We start from the raw sequence: 18,271 nt of genomic DNA, 5'->3' as shown, positions 1-18,271 counted from the left end.
ATACATTAACATACCCCGTTACGGTTTTCCACGGCATAAACTGATGCGGTGGGTTTAAAGCGTCCGATTACTATGCCATCTAAACAGAACAAAGTAACACAATCATCGAATAATAAATCCTTTCAGATCCTTTTTCAGAAAATGACGAGCAAACATGTTATGCAAAGGAGGTATCGATGATGGTGCACGGCAACTCTAAGATGGGTTTACAGAACTGAACGCTAAGAATGAAAAAAAAGAGGGTTATTGGATGCTTTAATGATTGTAAAATAAATCAGAGAGAAAACATTACATAATTTGATGTAAATACCCACGTCTATGGTCTTGCGACTAGCCCCTTAAATTGCAAATTTAGTAAGCTTGGTCATAAGGACATTAACAAATATTTTGGAAAATATAGTAAAATCGTCATACAGTAAGCTTCACAATACAAAACCATTAGATGTTTGCAAAATATAATTTCTTCAGCAGTAAAATAGACCTATTTTACGTACGAAGCTTCTTTTAGTGATTATGAAACCTTTTTTAGTAAAGTTTATATATCTGCAGAAAGTTCGTTTCTAATAACTAAATTATGTGAGAATAATTTTGAAATCTTTCTACATCATTCTTTTCTTGAAAATAAAAACAAAATTTCTTTTGTCCATAGCATGTGTTATTATTCAAACTAAGTTAAAAACTAAAAGCAAACCTGAAGCCAAGACTAACTGCAAACCTGATCCTGTACATAGCCCTTAATAACAGATTTTTCACATGGCTTACACTGATGTACTAGAAGGTAATATTTACACCGTATTGCATCGCCTAAAAGATTGTGCGATACTTTGAAACACATTCAACACAAGAAAAAAACGCAGGGAAACATGGAACAAATACAAGAAAATGGGGCGCCCTGTAGGTGGCTCTTATTGCGTAATCATTATTTGTTCATCAAAAAAAACTTAATCTTCTAAATGGTAAACGTTACCCTTCTACCTACAAGCATGAATCTCATGTTGGTTGAATGAAATGCGAGGGATAGATACAATCATTTTTCTTTATAAGAAACAAAGGTCGATGTTGAGTACTCCAGTTTCTTAATGTTCTGGAAATTTCAATACTCATTGTTTCTTAAGAGTTTCTTAATTATGATGTCATGAATGATGTTATAAAATGTTCGTGACCTTTTTTTCATGTCAAGAGATTCGCTTCCTTTCTGATACTGTATTTAGATGTGGGAAGTATATTTTCATCACTTGTGTCTTAAGTTCTTGGCCAACAGGGCAATCATGTTCTTGGATTTTACAAAATTTCGTTGTTCTCAGTTTCAGCAAGATTTAATAGTTTCTTAATTTTTTTGCTTCGAGTACTGGAGTTTCTTAATTTTTTCTGACTGTCCAGTACTCGTTTCGTATAGCCAGTTTCTTATAAAAGAAATGAGTGTAACCTGTCATTAAAACAGGCAACAGCAGAGTCTGTCATCATCTCTGCATATGCAATAGCTTTTTAAAACCTCTTCAGCTCAACAGCGTGTTTCGTTTGATCCCGTCAGCCTGACGCGATATTCAGCTGCTTTGGTTTTCTCATTTATTCCCACAAATGACACTTTGCCCATCCTGGGTCTCATTGTCTGCATAGCCATAGCCAAAGCATGGGAGTTTAAAAATTTTCTTTTAAGCTGCGACAATTCCTTTCATTCGGTAAGGCTGGAAATTTCGAGGGCCAGAAATTCTACACAAAGCTCTCTAAAAAGTCTTTAAGACAAAACTGTTTGCGGGTTTTGGCTTTAGACCTGCTCAAAAAACCTACTTAGCAATAACATTGGCCTGTTGTTTAATTCTTCACCAGGCAGCCAAGTGATATCAATAAGAACCTTTCGTGACACAGTTCAACAAATTGTGACTGGTAGCATGCAATGGCTTCCTCACAATAAAGATGGTATTGGCACTGGTAGGCAGTGACATTTTTCTGACTATGTAGCGTCTGAAGAACAAGGGGTCAGGATTAACGCTACCTAGAGCTCGTGAATTATACACGTTGTACTACAAGGTTCAATCCATGTTCCACTTCTCTTGAAAATCACATCAGCATATTTTTACAAAGAGCTCTCATTAAAGCAGCTTTATTGGTGAGAATATGTATATCATGCCATTGCTTTTTTTCCAGTCGCCGAGGGAATGATTATGAAAAAATACAAGATAGTAATTACTGCAGCTGAACAAACTTCGTGATTATTGACTGCAAGGGGAAATGAGATAACGAAGTAACATCTCAATTCATAGAAGCAAGAAAACGTGCAAGTGCCTTTCGCGGGGTGACAAGATTCTTGATCCACTTAAATGTAAGGTAACCTAACGTTATCGGTTATATCACATTGACCGTCAGGCACCACTCTTAATTTGATGTTTTTAGAACATTACAATTTAATTTGATAACTTTTACGATAAGAGCAATATAAAAGCAGTTTGTACTCAGAACCAGCAGAAGCGCATGATTGACGTTATTAGTTAAAATTTGAAATTTAAAGATATTCATACATTTTCATTCAGGAACATTCAGGCGTAGTATAGCATACTTTGGAACAGCACATGTGATGTGATTAAAAGCAGCAAAACATTGCCTATTTTTGGCAGATCGTTTAAATTTAAGGCAGGTTAGGGTTGCGATTGTGAATTAGTTAACAGTATTTGTGTAAATACGTTAATATTGAGTAACTTTGAAGCAATAAACGGCTAACCAAATGCAAATAAATACATAATGAAATTATCATTATTCTTTATAATAATACCTGTGTCTATAGCATTTAAGTCTTTGTCCAGTGTTTGATAATGATTAATTCAGTGAAGATAAAAATGAACATTCACGAATTCTGTTGCAGGAGAGGATAGAGATGAGGAAGATCTTTTGAAGCGCAATTATTGATCGGATTGAAACATTTACCTTAAACAAATTTAATCATAACAATAAAACGACATTAGAGGTTTGAAGTGAAGCTCCTGAAAAAATGTCCGGCAACACCCTTCCGACTCTAAGAAAATGAGGGATAAGAACTTTATAGATTCGAAATGCTTTGAGATTCTGAAAACTATTTATTTAAACTATTTAAACAATTTATTTACTGGAAAAATTGGTTATGACAAAAACTGGTCAATTTTTATGTTGAAACTGTCGGAGGGTGGTGGGGGTCGAATGATATTTCAATTGCGGCCTATTACAATTAAAACCAAATGCTGTGTTGATAGGGTCCTTTGAAAGGCCAAGTGATAATTTTAAACAATAATGACTAGTGGCTGATAAGACATAGGTTTTTAGACAATGAGAAAATGTCACCAATTTTATAATATACAGTAGAATATAAACAAAATCTCAACAAAAGCAAACAGATTTACCAATATATTTTAAACATTTGGGGATAAACTAGAGATTACTATAGCAAGTAAATTCAATCTTAATCTGCATTATTTCGTAAATTATGAGTAATTTTAGACTCATCCTCAGAACTGTTCAGTTGACTGACATGATCAAAACTACGTGATGTGACGTCACTGCCATGAGAATGTTCGCCCAGAGTGCTTTGCAAGGAATGTTTTGATTCTAATTGTTTTTCTTTATTTGTATCATCGACATCTGACTGCGGTAAATTAACCGCCAGGACAGCCTGAGTATCTTCAGATTGTTTATTCGAAAGGGCATTGTCACTTCTATTGGCGACAAAGTCCCTCTGAATGAAAGCATTTCCCTCTTCCAGAGGGGAAAAGTTACTTTCATAAGCATTTTCAAGTGGAGTTCTTTCCTTTACGTTTATGGATGCAACAGCTGTGTGCTTTATTTCTACAAAAGCACAGTCCTCGTTTACACTGCCTTCATGCACACCAAAAGACTCTTTTTCAAATTGACTACAATTAACACCAAAATTAACCTCTGCATCTGTACCAATCCGCGTGTCATCCGTACTCGACTGACGTTTTGTCATAACAGTGCTGGGATGGGAATTCTCATCCATGACTGGCTCTGTGTAAACATTTCCAGACGCTTCACTGATATTATTATCCTGCACCGTGATATTTCCCGGTTGTGAACTTGTGGATTCAGGTTGTGAACTTAAACTTTCTGGTTGTGAACTTGTATACTCCGGTTGTAAACTTGTATTTTCCGGTTGTGGACTTGTATATTCCGTTTGAGGACTTGTATATTCCCCTTGTGAAACTGCAATTTCCAGAAGTGTACTTCCATCTTCCGGTTGTGAATTTGAGTCTTCCGGTTGTGAACTGCTATTTTCAGGTTGTGCATTGCCATTTTCAGGCTGGGCATTCACATGGTCCGGTATCGGTGGAAATTGCATTTCGTCGACAAGCAGGTCAACAGCATCATCAAGGTAGTTACCGCCTTGTGCATTCAATGCCGCTTCGATAGCCGGTATCTCGTAATTGTGCAGGAAGTAAAGCATCGAATGCTATGAAAAGGCATATCAGTACAGTAAACATATATAACACTCACAAATTAAGCTAACTAGCGATTGAAATTTTTGGTTTTTTTGTAGTTGCGTTAGGCTATAGAGTTTAAAAAGGGAAGCATGGTATTTCAAAATCATTATTTAGTCAGTTTATGTGTCCTCGTTTATAGAGGAAAGAAATGGCTGCAAAGGAGACAAGTCAGGGGGTCCAACAAAGAAGATGCGAATGATACGAGAAATAAAACTTCGAAAATAGTTGTCTGAAAAAGGTAAGAAATTTAATACATTACCACAAACGGAACACTTTTTACGAGCCTCAAAACTGGTCAAAAGTTAAGAACGAATTTAGAACAAGCTGAGGCTGAGCATCTGCAAAATGCAATTTTGAACAACGTTTTTTCTTAAAATCGAGGAGTTTTAGCGATGTGTTGGTGCTTTTTCGGTGAATATTCACATTTGTCAGCAAATTAAGGCTTTCTCACTCACTTTGTTGGCAAATAAGTCCTTAACACCTCCTTAGAGCGAAAAAGCTAGCAATAGCACTGCTTACACCCTCTTAATTTAAGAACGAATTTAGAACAATCCAGCCTCAGTTTTTCGAAAAAATCAAGAACAGTGAGCCTGAACTTAAATTTACTGGTTCTTATAAAAAAGAGTGTACATGTTTCTGCAAGATAGAAATGGGATTCACTACTTATCAGGTGTAGTTTAAAGTAGACAGGAAACTGAACTTTACATTGGCAAAAAACAGGATTAAGTGTGCGATTCCAATTGTTGCTGAGATACAAAGAAAACTAGTGAAAAATATTGAGGCATACCTGAATGAAGAACCATGACGCCGCCAGTGCAATGGTGCTATACTGGCCGTTGAACCGATAATGGTAGGCGTAAAACAGGAAATGATACAAGTAGAAGAACCTACAAGAAGCACAGATAGATTAGATCAACGCCTAACATATCACTTCAATGCACAAAACTGTTTCAATCTTCAGGTTAATTGGAAATCTCTAAATACTTCCAGAAAGTCGTCCTCTTTAAATTCGATTTTTTTTTCACTTGAAAATAAAAGTTTAGGAGTAAAATGGTAGGTGACGACTGACAAAACGGTCTTGGTTTATAGGTATGGCATTAAAACAACAACTTTGTCCTATTTCTAACAGAGTTTTAACTGTAATTCTTAACGATTTAGCAACCGTATTTTATAACCTTGGTAAGTCAATTGCGCCCCCCCTCCCATGAAACTTCTACAAACCCTTTTCTCATTAGCCATTAATTTTAAGATACCTCTCGCAAAATAGCTTGTAAATAATTATGCTTTCAGGATACAACCTCTTATCTAAGCTTAAGTAACAGATATGCTCGAAAATACTTATCCTAGGTGCCTGGGGTCGAACCCCTTTCCCGCTAAACCCCCTACAGCCCCAACTTATGTTACCCTGGCGTACTTAGACACGCTACTGGTTTACATAAACATAGTTTTTACCTTAACCAGAATTTCTGACTAAGTCTGGTATGACAACAAATCGAGTCAAACTGGTCTGCTGCCCACACAATCAGGATAACATAGAAACTCGTGGTTGTGTCGTTGAAGAATTCTGCCATGATAGCTTCCATACCTGAAAAAGTATTCTGAATAAATATCTAAAGATCATGAAGATGATAATGATGATGATGGCGAAAATTATTAATGATAATCGAGAAATTCATTTATCAATCAAGAACTTTTTGTTACCAGGGCTTTGGTTGACCCTCATAACAGAGCAGAAAAGGCAGAAGGGTAACTCCTGCACAGTGGAGCCTGAAAATTTTAGTGCATTCGTTAACTGAGAAACTTTTTTGTCCAGTCCTCCCCCCTCCAGCGGGCTTTTACCCTTTTTTTAGACTAGGCCCCTACAACTTAAAAAACAATCAGATTTTAAAATATTTCATATTTATGGATGTTGTGACAGTATAAATTGAATATGGTATTTTTACGATGCATTTCCCCGAGGGGCAATTCACTCTCGCAAATAACGTACGAGATTTGCACGAGATTTGCACAAAAGCAAAAGAGTTTTCAGGGATTTTCTGACGAAACAATAGGATTTCTGGAAACAAAAAAAACTTCAGAGGATTTCTATAGTCTATTGAAATCAATGGCTTGCAAAATAATAAAACTGGGGTGGGGCCTGTGCTACAATACTAGACCCTCTAAACAAAAGCCTTAAGAAAGCTGCAAGAATCATATCCTTTGAAAAACAAACTGTACACTCTAGGCCACTTTTTAAGAAATCAAACTCCTTAACCCTAGAAGACACATTTAACCTAGAATGCGCTAAATTCATGTTTGACATATTCAAAGGGCTCTGCGAAGATTTCTTCAGTACTTATCTTCAACTATCCAAGGACAGACATAAAATACAAACACGCCAAGAAACTTCTGGCAAATTTTCTTTCACAAAAACTAGGACTAAATATAAACATAATTTTATAACAACATCAGGAGTCGAAATATGGAATACCCATTGATACACGGAACTCTCCAACCAAAAATTATTTGGTAAACGTTACAAACAAATATTATTGTAAACTTATTGACGGATGGATATATCCATTGGAAAAAGCGAGGGGCAATTCCCTATTGAAAATAGCGTACGAGATTTTCCCTAAAACAAAAGGATTTCCAGGGATTTTCAGATAAACAATAGGATTTTCACAAAAGGTGTACGAGATTTTCTTGGAGTGATTTGCCCCTCGGGAAAAAGATCCCTTTACTGCACTTTTCTGCATTCATTTTCCATTCCCCCTCCCTCTCCAACATCTTATTACCATTTATACTATACTTAAAAAATGTTTGTTGATTATTATAAATAATATTATGCATATTTAAAAGATGTCTTATTGTTGTAAACAAGGGCACATGGCTCGAAAGCTCTTCCAGAGTTCTTTTCATGTGTCCTCTTCAACTTATATATTTGACTTACCCTATTGTATCAATTATGTATTAATCTATAAGATTATTACCTTTTGTTAAAACTTGATTAACGTTCTTAAAAGTTGAGAATTTTACATGAAATGAAAAAAGGGAAATGAAATGGAAACAGAAAGCTAATTAGCTTTAAAATAACTGTACACGTGATATTTCAATATCAGGGAAAACTCCTTGAGTTACCAAGGGAAGATTGCCCTTCCAACTTAGAAAACCTTCAGATTTAAAAATATTTCATATCCTAAAAAAGCAATGACAGTATTTACCCAATACTATCGATTGGCTTCTAAAGGCTGGTTTTTATATAACGTATTTCGACGTATTTCTTCGCAATTCAGAAACCGACCAAATTTTATGAAAACCACCTATCGTAATAATCCTAATAGAACGTTATTCAACGTAATTCGACGTAATTCATCGGAAAAAATCCCGACAAAATACGGATCCTGAATTGCGATAAAATGAGTCGAAATACGATATATGAAAACCAGCCTTAAATTTCTCTGGAAACAAAAGGCACATCGCTTCCGAGGAAATCATATGCTGGCAAAACAATACAACCCGGAAACATACTGTACACGTGATACTTGTAATTCCACAAAAGGGAAACCCGTAAGAAAAAAATTGATCACAGACTTCTGCCAGCGGGAAGCAGCTCAATGCGGGCGGACGTGCACTTATGAATGACTGAAAACTGAAAACAGAGAAATATTCCGCGAGGCAAGTTTGTTCGAAGAAAGCTTTCGGTGAAGGGAAAATGCAGCCGAATGCCAACTCAAGGGAACATCTAACCGAAGCCTTTTTGTGTGACGTTTTGCCAAATGGTGGTGATATGAGCTCGTACGATCATCAGGTCAAGAGAACTTCAGAGAGGAAATGTAATGTTTTTTGCACGAGTAAAATACTTAAACTTTTCGTATGCGTATTTTATGGAATACTTCCACAGTTGTTTGCAGAGAAAAGGAGGAAATATCTTTCCTTCATCATACCGTTGTGCTTCATCTTGCTGCAGTGGTACGCAATTGTTGGGTATGCCTACTGCACTGATGTGTTTTGGGTTCGTTCAAGTTCCCAGGGAGGAAGTAAAAATGGAACACGCACATCGGACAACCTTCCAGAAATACCAATAGAAGACACTTCTTCTCCTGCTGGGCCTAGCAGTTTCTGGAGCAATAACAGTTTCCATGGCTATCTATTACTTTTACAGCAAAAATAATGATTTCTCCTCGAGCGCAGACAATGATTTCAAACTGATACCAAGAATTGAATTCGATAATCAAGATGATACTGATGTCATCAACGAAGTAACCGAGCTCTCCAACAAAGAGTGGCTCATTACAAATTGCTGGTTTGTTTTTGGAATGGCAAATGTTATATTTGTAATTGCCACTGACTTCGGTACTGATACATTGTTCGATTTTCATGGGATTCGTCAGTTTCTTTATAAAACAACACCTTCAAATCGAGCCATCTACATTGTAGCTGTAACTATGCTATTCTGGGGGTTTGGGGGCACAGTATGTGCCTGTTGTATTTTCCACATAATGTCAAGGCGAATCATTATGTTAATTGGACATACAAAAGCTGTCATTATTGATACAGCTGTAACCAGAAAGGACTTTTTCAATGCCCACGAAAAACTTCTTTTTTACACCCAGAAAATGATAGACAAATTCAAGTACTGGTTTGCTGTACACAATGTGATGTTTATATTTTTGGTAGCTGCTATGATATTTGAGTGGGTGACATTCATGAAGACATCAAAATATGAGCATAATTATATCCTGTCACAAGTTGCTGGTACAATGCTTATCTGTTACAAATTTGCATTTCCATTCTTCTCTGCTAGCAGAGTTACTGTGGAATTCAAGGAGTTTTATCTAGATATAGTCAGAAGCAATAAATTTGAAAACATTCCAGAGCTACTGCTGCTTCCGAATTTCTTTGGCTTCAGTATTTTTGGCCTCCGAATCACACCTAGCATGGCATTGCTTGTTTTCATATCAAGTTTTCTTGGGATAATGAAGTTCATTTCAGCTGAATTACAGACGAGATGATACATGTGAAATTTTGACATTGAGATGTTACTTGGATATAAATATACTTTGATATAACAATTAATTTTACAGGTGGGACACTTTTTTGAAGCCATTAGTAAATTTTTGGCTTTTCTGTAAAAGGTGAACTTCACATCTTGGCCAGTAGTAATTGAAAACACCTCATCTTTGCTATCTTGTTAGGGCACTAAAATTTTATTTTATAACTATGATGAGTTAATCTTGATTAAAACCTTACTGTAAATTATATTTACTACACCCCAACTGACTTAAAGATTTTGGGATACCACTAATTATAATATGTTAATAGTGATGATAATGAAGAGCTAATCAAGCAAAACATATATTGCTGTATAAAGAACATCAATATTCTAGTAAAAGAAATCAGCAAAGACTTACCAACAAGTGACAAAATGACAGTAAACATTGGTGCAACAGGGAACATCAAAGTTGCATTCCAGTCCATCACATGAAGAAGGTGCACTAAAAAAGCAAGAAGGCTGTCACTTATAGTTAGATTATTTACAATGAATACCCATTTTGCAGGATACAATTAAACATAGGCTGGCGGGAGATCTACCAAAATAGGCTACCATACTTGTCCCTGCATTGATAATAAAATCGTAATTTTTTTTGGTACAAATCGTTACAAAAACCTGGCGAGTAGTAATTGGCTGATCTTAACAATAAAAATGAAATACTTACCAATAAAAATAAAAATTTGTTGATGACAAAATCGGAGCAGTGTAGAAATTGATATTGTCTGTAAGCGAAAATTGATCACTTGTAGAAAGGAAATATAAAATATATGTCTTGAATAACAATTGTTTGTTACAAATAGTGGGTAAATTCTGCAAAATATGAGCAATCGAGTCAAGAATAGCATTTAGATATGAAACAAATGAACCATGCTGCCTGATATCTTTCTCGAAAATTCTTCAATGAAATCTGGATTTACAATAATATTAATGGTACATAATTATAATTAATAAGACAGAATTCTAGTAATAGATAAAATTCTACTAGAAGATAAAGAAAAAAGGCATCCAGCATATTGTGTTTGAAAATGGTTCAAACTTCTTTAACCCAAATCTTTGACTTCAGTTTTGCATTAAAGACCAGTATTTGAGCCTTCATGCAAATAATTTCAATAATTAATTTCAGCAGGCCATTTTGCAGTCATATTTCTGATAAGTTTTTATATTTCATTATTCAAAAATTCAAGAACATAAGCCCAAGCAATAGGGAAAATAAAAACCCAGGAGTAGTGACAAAAATGGAAAGTATAGTGGTTAATCCATACATTTTGCCTAATTTTTAAAATGATGTATTGCATATACACACGGGAATACAAGGCATTTTAAAAGTTTGGGGCGCATTTAGGTGTAAAGGGGCACATCAGTGAGCTACAAATAAGTATTTTACCCCTGTTTCTTAAAGTAGGGGTACATGCCCCCTTTCCCTTGGTTCCTATGTTCATTGCATCTAAAAGCCAGTAAAAATTTGACATCAGTGCATCTTCCATATATTCTTGATAAAAAGAAGGTTTCTGGGTAAAAGACTATGCAGAAATAGAATAGATATCCAATGATGGGGTATACTTACAAACACAAACATGAGAAGAAAAGAAACAAAGTAAGATGTCCTTCCCATCCAGGTAGTGACAAACTTGTAATGCTCTCCAGTCAGCACATTCTTCATATATCCTTTATTTCCTTCTTTTTCAGCTAATCTTTTGATGCTGGCCATCAGTAGATCATCATATCCAAGCAGTTTATCAAGTATAAACCTGCTTAGTGAATCTCCAAAACATTTATCAGTCTTTGGATCTATTGAAAGAAAAATCTTTAACATGTGAATTATATAAAAAATTAGAGAATAAATGGAGTGTGAATAATGGTAACTTGTATTTGATAATATACTACATATAATGTAAGTGTATTTGATAGTATACTAGAAGGAGGTCATCAGGTCACAAAAGTGGTAATTCAATATGCACAACACATTCTATTCATGACATTATGCGTAGACAAAACCAAAATAGGCCTAGTGTTTATGGAAACACTGAAACTGTGAGCGGAAAGGTAAAGTGGACTTTTTGCACTTACTATTCTCCAGTTCCCTTTTGCAGTTAAAGGTAATTCATAAGGAATAAATAATAACGAGCTTAAGATTTGTTTAGAGGAGCTTGAACTATATACATCAATTTACAGTGCTTAACTGACAGTGTTCCTCATGATGGAGAATATAAATTTCTCGAGCCACAACAATTTCATTGTGAAAATATTATACAAGAATAGCAGAATACAGATCCTTACCCAAGGTAACAACTTTCATTGTAATATTAAGTTTCTGCCTTGTTTCATGTGACAATCTCAGGAAACCATACTCCAAAGCATATTCCATCAGATAGTAATTCTTCACTTGCTTATTGGCATAAACTGTGGAGAAAAAACAACTTTGATACAACATTTGTCCTGAACGAAACAAAACGACAGGGTTGGAAAATGTCCAGCGCTGCCAGGAAATTTTTAGCACAATCTCATTGCAGAAAATTTTTGCTGTTTGCCAGGAAATTTTTATCATGAAATCTTGATTGCTTGATTTTTATATAGACATGGAATTTATTTTACTCTCTTTCTATTGAACACTGTTTTCCTGTGATATACATACATACTGTACAATTTTTGTTCTGCACTACTAATAAAAAACAAAGTTTAGCTTTCAAAATACAACATCTTGTATTATCAGCGTCTGTTCTACCAAATTTCCGGCAAATCGGGGATAAATTTTAGCAACAAATTTATTTCTAGCAAGCCAAAACAAATTTCATTTCACTTCTTACACTAGCCATTCTAAAGCATTAGCCATGTGTGGATGTGTTCATTATTATTCACACTTTTCTACTGGCATTATTTTTTTTAAACATTAATTTCAACCATTGAAAAATAAAAAGTATTCTTACATGTTGTATGAACAACTGGCTTTGATGATAAAAATGAGTAGCAAACATGAGACCCAGAGCAAGATGTAGGATACATCAATACTTCAATAGTATTTAGTTTGCTAGTACTAGTATGAAATTTGATCAAAGTTATAAAGAATTTCAGGTTAACATTAACCTTGAAAATAAACTATGAGCATTGTGCTTTATTCAAATTCTTCTTGATCATCTAACAAAGTATAAAATAAAATGATTGCTGTTCGAATAGCTGAGATCAAAAATCAAGGACCACCAATTAGTTCTTTTTCAGTACTGACATTTTATTTTTCAGACAAATGTTTAAACAAATCAAGCAACTTAAAATATCACTTTCAGAAGCTGGAAAATTTGTCAAGGCTTCACAGGAAATCTTGAATTATTTATTTTGCTGCTAGGAAGAAGAAACTTTTTTGCAAAATGATGAAGGAGGTTTTTGGTCAGCTATATATCATGTATGCAAATAAAGAAAAGGCAATTGTAGCAGACTGCTGGGTGGACTCTAATGGATTTCTTGTGGTGAAAAGGTTCGCAAAAATGTAGAATATAAGGAACACCACAATGTGCTGAGAACAAACAGTAAAGAACACATAAGCAACTTAATAGTGTGTGTAAAAAGGGAAAAAAGGCAGGGTAGGCTGTGTTTCCAGATTCTACAAGTCTTGCAATGAGTTATAAAAAACAGAGATGAACAAAGCAATACCAGGACAGGAATCCAAATGTGATAAGATAATATTTTAAAATAAATTAAATTTATCTAGTACTAATATTGCCCCCCAACATACAAGGCTTCGTCTGAGTCCAATGAGTAACTATAATTTGCTTGTACTTTTTTGTTGTTTTTTCTGAGCCCATTGTGGTGTTCCTTATTTTCTACAGATATTAAGAACATTTGTTCTTTCTGTAGAATTGGACAATATATGACTAACCAACACATTGTCTTTGTTAACCCTATCTCTGGCTAAGTAAGCCCGCCTCTCATTTTTCCATTCACAAGTGAACTTGCAACAGAGAAATACTGTTAAGCATAAACGACTTTTCCTAAAAATTTTCCACTGATATCATGATGCAATTTTTAACAAAATATCTTGTTGACAGTTGCCATAACAACCAGCTTTTGAAATAGTACTTTCTAAGATGAAATAACATGCTTTGTAGCTTCCATTTCAAATCTGAATATTGAATGAAACTTCTTCCATATATTGTAAAAAGAATTTTTCTGTTGTTAAAAAGAATTTCAAAACTATTTTGAAAAATTGCTAGCATCAGCAAAATTTGTTTTGATTCACTAAATAATTTGCTTGTTTTTATTCATTCTTTATTTCTGAACCGGATTTTGGAAGTAATGAAGCCTACAGCTAGAATTTGACCACATTTGAAAATGTTCATCAGAAGAATTGATATTATTGACTGCCCATGTGCATTGTTGATGATATTGTAGTTTATCATAAGCTATCTTTCTATGTTTTGGCAAAAGTTACATAAAACTACCTGTGCTATTTAAAATAAACATGAATTTACATGAATTTAAAATAAATTTTTAGTAGAATTGAAAACTACTGATGACACCAGTGTGGCGTCATAATTGATTTGATTGACAAAACATTTTGTCAAATCATCTTTTTAAAAGAAGAAAAGAATGATGTCCAAGTCTCAATTCTCTATCACCAACTATTCAGATCCCAACCCCTTTTGGTCTGAAAAAGCTCAATAAACCTTGGTCCTGATAGGGTTAAGATGAAGAATTGAAATGTTTATCAATTATTACAATATTTCTTTAAACTTACAATGTATAAGCTGTTGCATGGTGGGGAAGTATGTTGGCTGCTGCTGATACCTCACTTTTTTCACTGGGAATGCTTTGTCATGGAAGTATGTGTCTCTTTTCATTAGGTATTCATCATCAATCACAGAGTCAATGAGTATTGAGTCCATTTCAATTTCATATGATTCAGAAGCATTAAACTTTGATTTTCTCTCCTCATAGAATTGATCATAAGGGCCACATTGATTGGTCTCTGCCAATGACACATTCTTCACAAGGGACTGGTTCCAACTTGATGCAAAGTATGGTGGCAAATCAAGTTTCTTTTTGATGACTGGCTTTGGCTGATTCTTTAAAATTTGGACTTGCAATATCCCATCTCTTGGCCAGTTATCTTTGAACTTTTCGAGGCAGTCCATTGGGTTTTTTGAGAAGGTAAAATGAATATATGACAGTGTTGTAAACAAGATCAGAGCCTGTAATTGAATCAATATTTTATCATTTATCTAATCAACAGTTAATACCTGTTGTACACATTTCTTAAATAAGAAAGAAGTTTACGTCAATGTCTAGCATTGAATTTTAAGAAGAATGTATGTGGTTACTTTCATTTGGGGGGGCACTTCTTAAATTTTGCAACCATTCTGAGGGGTGCACACATGAGTGGAATGCTCATTTGAATGGCAGGGGGGTGATCAGTTGAAGGGGTGCACTCATTAAAAAGGGAGTGCATTTTTAAGGGATTTTGGTATTGCAATTTGTGATAAGTCTGCACATTTGAGTGTGCATCATATTTCTCAATGATTCTTGAGTGTGTGCATATTTTTTTAGGACTTTCCTGTTTGGATCAATTTCAAATCTCAGCGAAACTCATGGTTTAGAGTTGAACTGTGCTTACCTACTACAACCATCAGTGGCTGTTATTCAAATTCCTAAACATCTGCCAAGTGAAGAGGTTTACTTGGCAAATTATAGAGGATTACTATCATTTAATGATAAATTAAAAAAAATGTTTTAAAGGCCAAAAACATTATCTTAAGCAGGGCCACCAAGAGAAGGACAAGGGGGCAAATTTCCTAAGGGCCTCAATGTCTAGGGAACCTCATAAAGAAAGGAATTCAAATTTATGAATGGCATTTATCTGTTTATATAGTTAAATGATAATAGCACATTTATAGAATGGAAATAATAGTAAAATGTAACAATAAAACAATTGAAACAAAGTAATATTGAAAGAATTCCAAGCATATTTTAGGCTAATCTAAAGAATGGGGTAAAAGAAAATGGTGCCTTTATTCTTTTAGATTTGCCCCCAGGCCCAATGAAATTTTTTGGCAGTCCTTATCTCAAGTGGATCACCCAATTTAGAATGACACTCTTTTGCCAATCTCAGCTGCGGACAAATTTAGAAAGTCATTTACCATACTTGAAAAAAACTTTTTAATTTGAGCCACATCCAAAAACACGCCCAAAACATGCCTATCTTTGGGGTGTGCATAAGCGCACCCATTATTTTCCAAAAATTTCTCGGGATTGCAGCCAGTGTGACCAGATCTAGCATAATATAATGCTTTCAGCATAATATTGACCAAAAATCTTCATTTAGCATAAAATCTAGCATAATTTGGAATCTAGCATAACTCTGGCATAATTTCGATAGCTTTTAAAAAATCGCTGTTTCCATTGATCTGTTGTCTATCACCACCAAATGGAAACACAAGAATGTGTGACTTTCGACTTTCAATGTTTAGCCAGTTGTTTGGATTGATTGGCAGCCAAATATTTTATGGTTGGCAGCCAAATTCAGCCAGCTAAATTCAGTACACAAATAAGCTAAATTTTTGACAATTGTGGAGAATGATAGTGTAATCAAAATTTGCTTTGTAGGTTACAAAGCTTTCATTTACTTTTATCTTACATTGTCTGTTATCTTTTACGTTGTTTCATGTTTCTTTATTTGCAATTTTGAAATCATTCTAAAACAAATTTGAATATCATCTATGTAAAAAATTTATTTTCCTTTGCATTTTTTGTGATTTTTTGCAACTTGCTACCAGAATTCTGCCAACTTTTGCTTCTTCGGCCAACTCAATTTATGACAGCCAAGGGGTTGAAAAATTTGGATGTCAAAACCATTGATCTAAGTCATTTTTGATATTCAGAGCATCCTCTAGCCTCTATTACAAGCAGGGGTGCCTTGATTTGAAATTTAGCATAATTTTTGCAAATCTAGCATTATTTTATGACAAATTTGGCATAATTCCGAAATTGAGATCTGGTCACACTGAGTGCAGCTGCCATGGAATCCATGCTGGGCAATGGTGTTAAAAAACAAAGGCTGCAATTTTCAAAATATATATATTGTGTATAAACAAAATGGTCCCCTGGTTATTGTTTTGAAAAAGTGTCAACATCTATTTATCTTATGAAAAATTATTTATGGTCTAGAAAATACAATTACAAATTGATGATTTCTAAAACAGGATATGATGAACAGATCCTTTCCCAAAACCTAGGAATAAAACAATCGTCACATAGTTGCTGCTGTTCAGATTTTAGACAAGTGCACAAAGTTTCTCACAATTGAAGGAATCCAATTGGCTTTTGCATATTACATTAGAAAAACATTATTCCCCTGTCCATATGACGTCCGCTGAACAAAGAATATAAGGTACAAATATAAACAATTACCTTTGCTAGAACAAGTAATTCGAGTAGTGCTCTACACCATTTTGGAACAACTCGTATATAAACTGCAGCTGCTTTGATGAAAATAGCATGGAATAAACGATCTCTTGTATTGACCTGTATCTCATTTCTGGCTTCGTTGTTGCCATTTCGAACAGGATTGTTGTCGGCCATTTTTGTTGCTCAACTCAAGCAATATACATAAAAGCGATGCAAAGTTTTATGCTCCAGCGTCTTTGATTTTACAGACACTTAGGGACTTGCGTTTGTTGCTAGCACTTCACCATCAGATACGTTTTCAACCTAGGCTTGTCGGATAAATCTTCAGTTTCTTCGTCAGAGCTCGGACTCAACCTTTAGTTGTTGTTGTCTGTTTCTTTTTGAGCATGCGCAATTAACGCGTGCACTGAGACGAAAGTTGGAAATTAGGGGGGTGGGGGGGGGGGCAAGCGCATTTAAAGACTCATAATTAAGAGCATTTTGCATAGCATCTCTTTTTTTCTGCTAATAAGTGAAGGACCATGTACCACGGCCGCAGTCGTCTGAGGCCCTAAATACAAAATATTAATTACAAGTGACTTTTCTAAAATAGCAACTTAGCATCTGTGACAAATGATAGGGTTATTTTAGCCAAATTTTCTTCAAGGGCACACGCATTATTTAGCAATCCATTGTACCAAGTTTGTACGAAGTCAAACAATAATTTCCTTGTATCAAATTTATGACAGCAGTAATGTTCCATCTGAATGTATCTTTGGAAGTTTTGAATCCCGTTTTTAGCGTGCTACAAAATATCCTTTGACAAACGACACTTGACAAGCTTCTAGCAACAAGCTAGTAGAGGATCACACGGAATGAATTTTACCAGGGATTTTTATTGATTAGAAATTTTCCAACAAAATAGGCATTGTATGTATTGTACTTAACCTGTACCTGTGGTTTTGCAATTGTGGTGGCTATTCTTAATTTATTCGAAATTTGAGGCTAGTCTGCTATAGGGAATGTCCAGGTCTCATTTGCCAAAAAAGTTAATTAGGCATCCTTTATTTGCCAACAAGATTGGCAATTCACCAAAAAGTACTCCTAAAATGCAAAACCTTTCAAAAAGCTCCCCAGCCCCCCTGCTCCGCCGTCCCTGCCGAACTATTTTGGGACAAACCCCTGTTGTTACTTTTGATGGATTGAAAAATTTGATCTAGCGGTTTTTCTCTCCCTAGGTTCCCTTGATTCGATTTAAGTATCTTTAAGATACCTGGATATAATGGGAGATCTTGGTATAATTTGATCCATCAGAGCTCTACATGTTTCCTTCAGTTTTTATAGCTCCCCCTTTCAGCATTTCAGCGTTTCTTTGGCGCTGGAAATCAAATACCAAGTGAGC

At 35.0% G+C, this 18,271-nt stretch overlaps 1 protein-coding gene across 1 annotated transcript; it reads right to left on the bottom strand.

The window, feature by feature from the left end:
- Positions 1–3,308: 3,308 nt before the first annotated feature.
- On the bottom strand, positions 3,309–17,257 carry LOC135695046 (membralin). Its single transcript, XM_065213989.2, has 9 exons — positions 16,894–17,257; positions 14,225–14,678; positions 11,776–11,898; positions 11,063–11,286; positions 10,163–10,220; positions 9,857–9,940; positions 5,916–6,048; positions 5,251–5,350; positions 3,309–4,432 (listed from the first exon to the last, which is right to left on the bottom strand). Exons 1-9 carry the CDS (start codon positions 17,062–17,064, stop codon positions 3,428–3,430), a joined length of 2,352 nt encoding a protein of 783 aa, XP_065070061.2. The 5' UTR covers positions 17,065–17,257; the 3' UTR covers positions 3,309–3,427.
- Positions 17,258–18,271: the final 1,014 nt, after the last annotated feature.

Source organism: Rhopilema esculentum, chromosome 8, assembly GCF_057945365.1.
Source record: "Rhopilema esculentum isolate cy_ngs chromosome 8, ASM5794536v1, whole genome shotgun sequence".
NCBI classification, from domain to species: domain Eukaryota; kingdom Metazoa; phylum Cnidaria; class Scyphozoa; order Rhizostomeae; family Rhizostomatidae; genus Rhopilema; species Rhopilema esculentum.
This window is presented reverse-complemented; position numbering and strand designations above follow the sequence as displayed.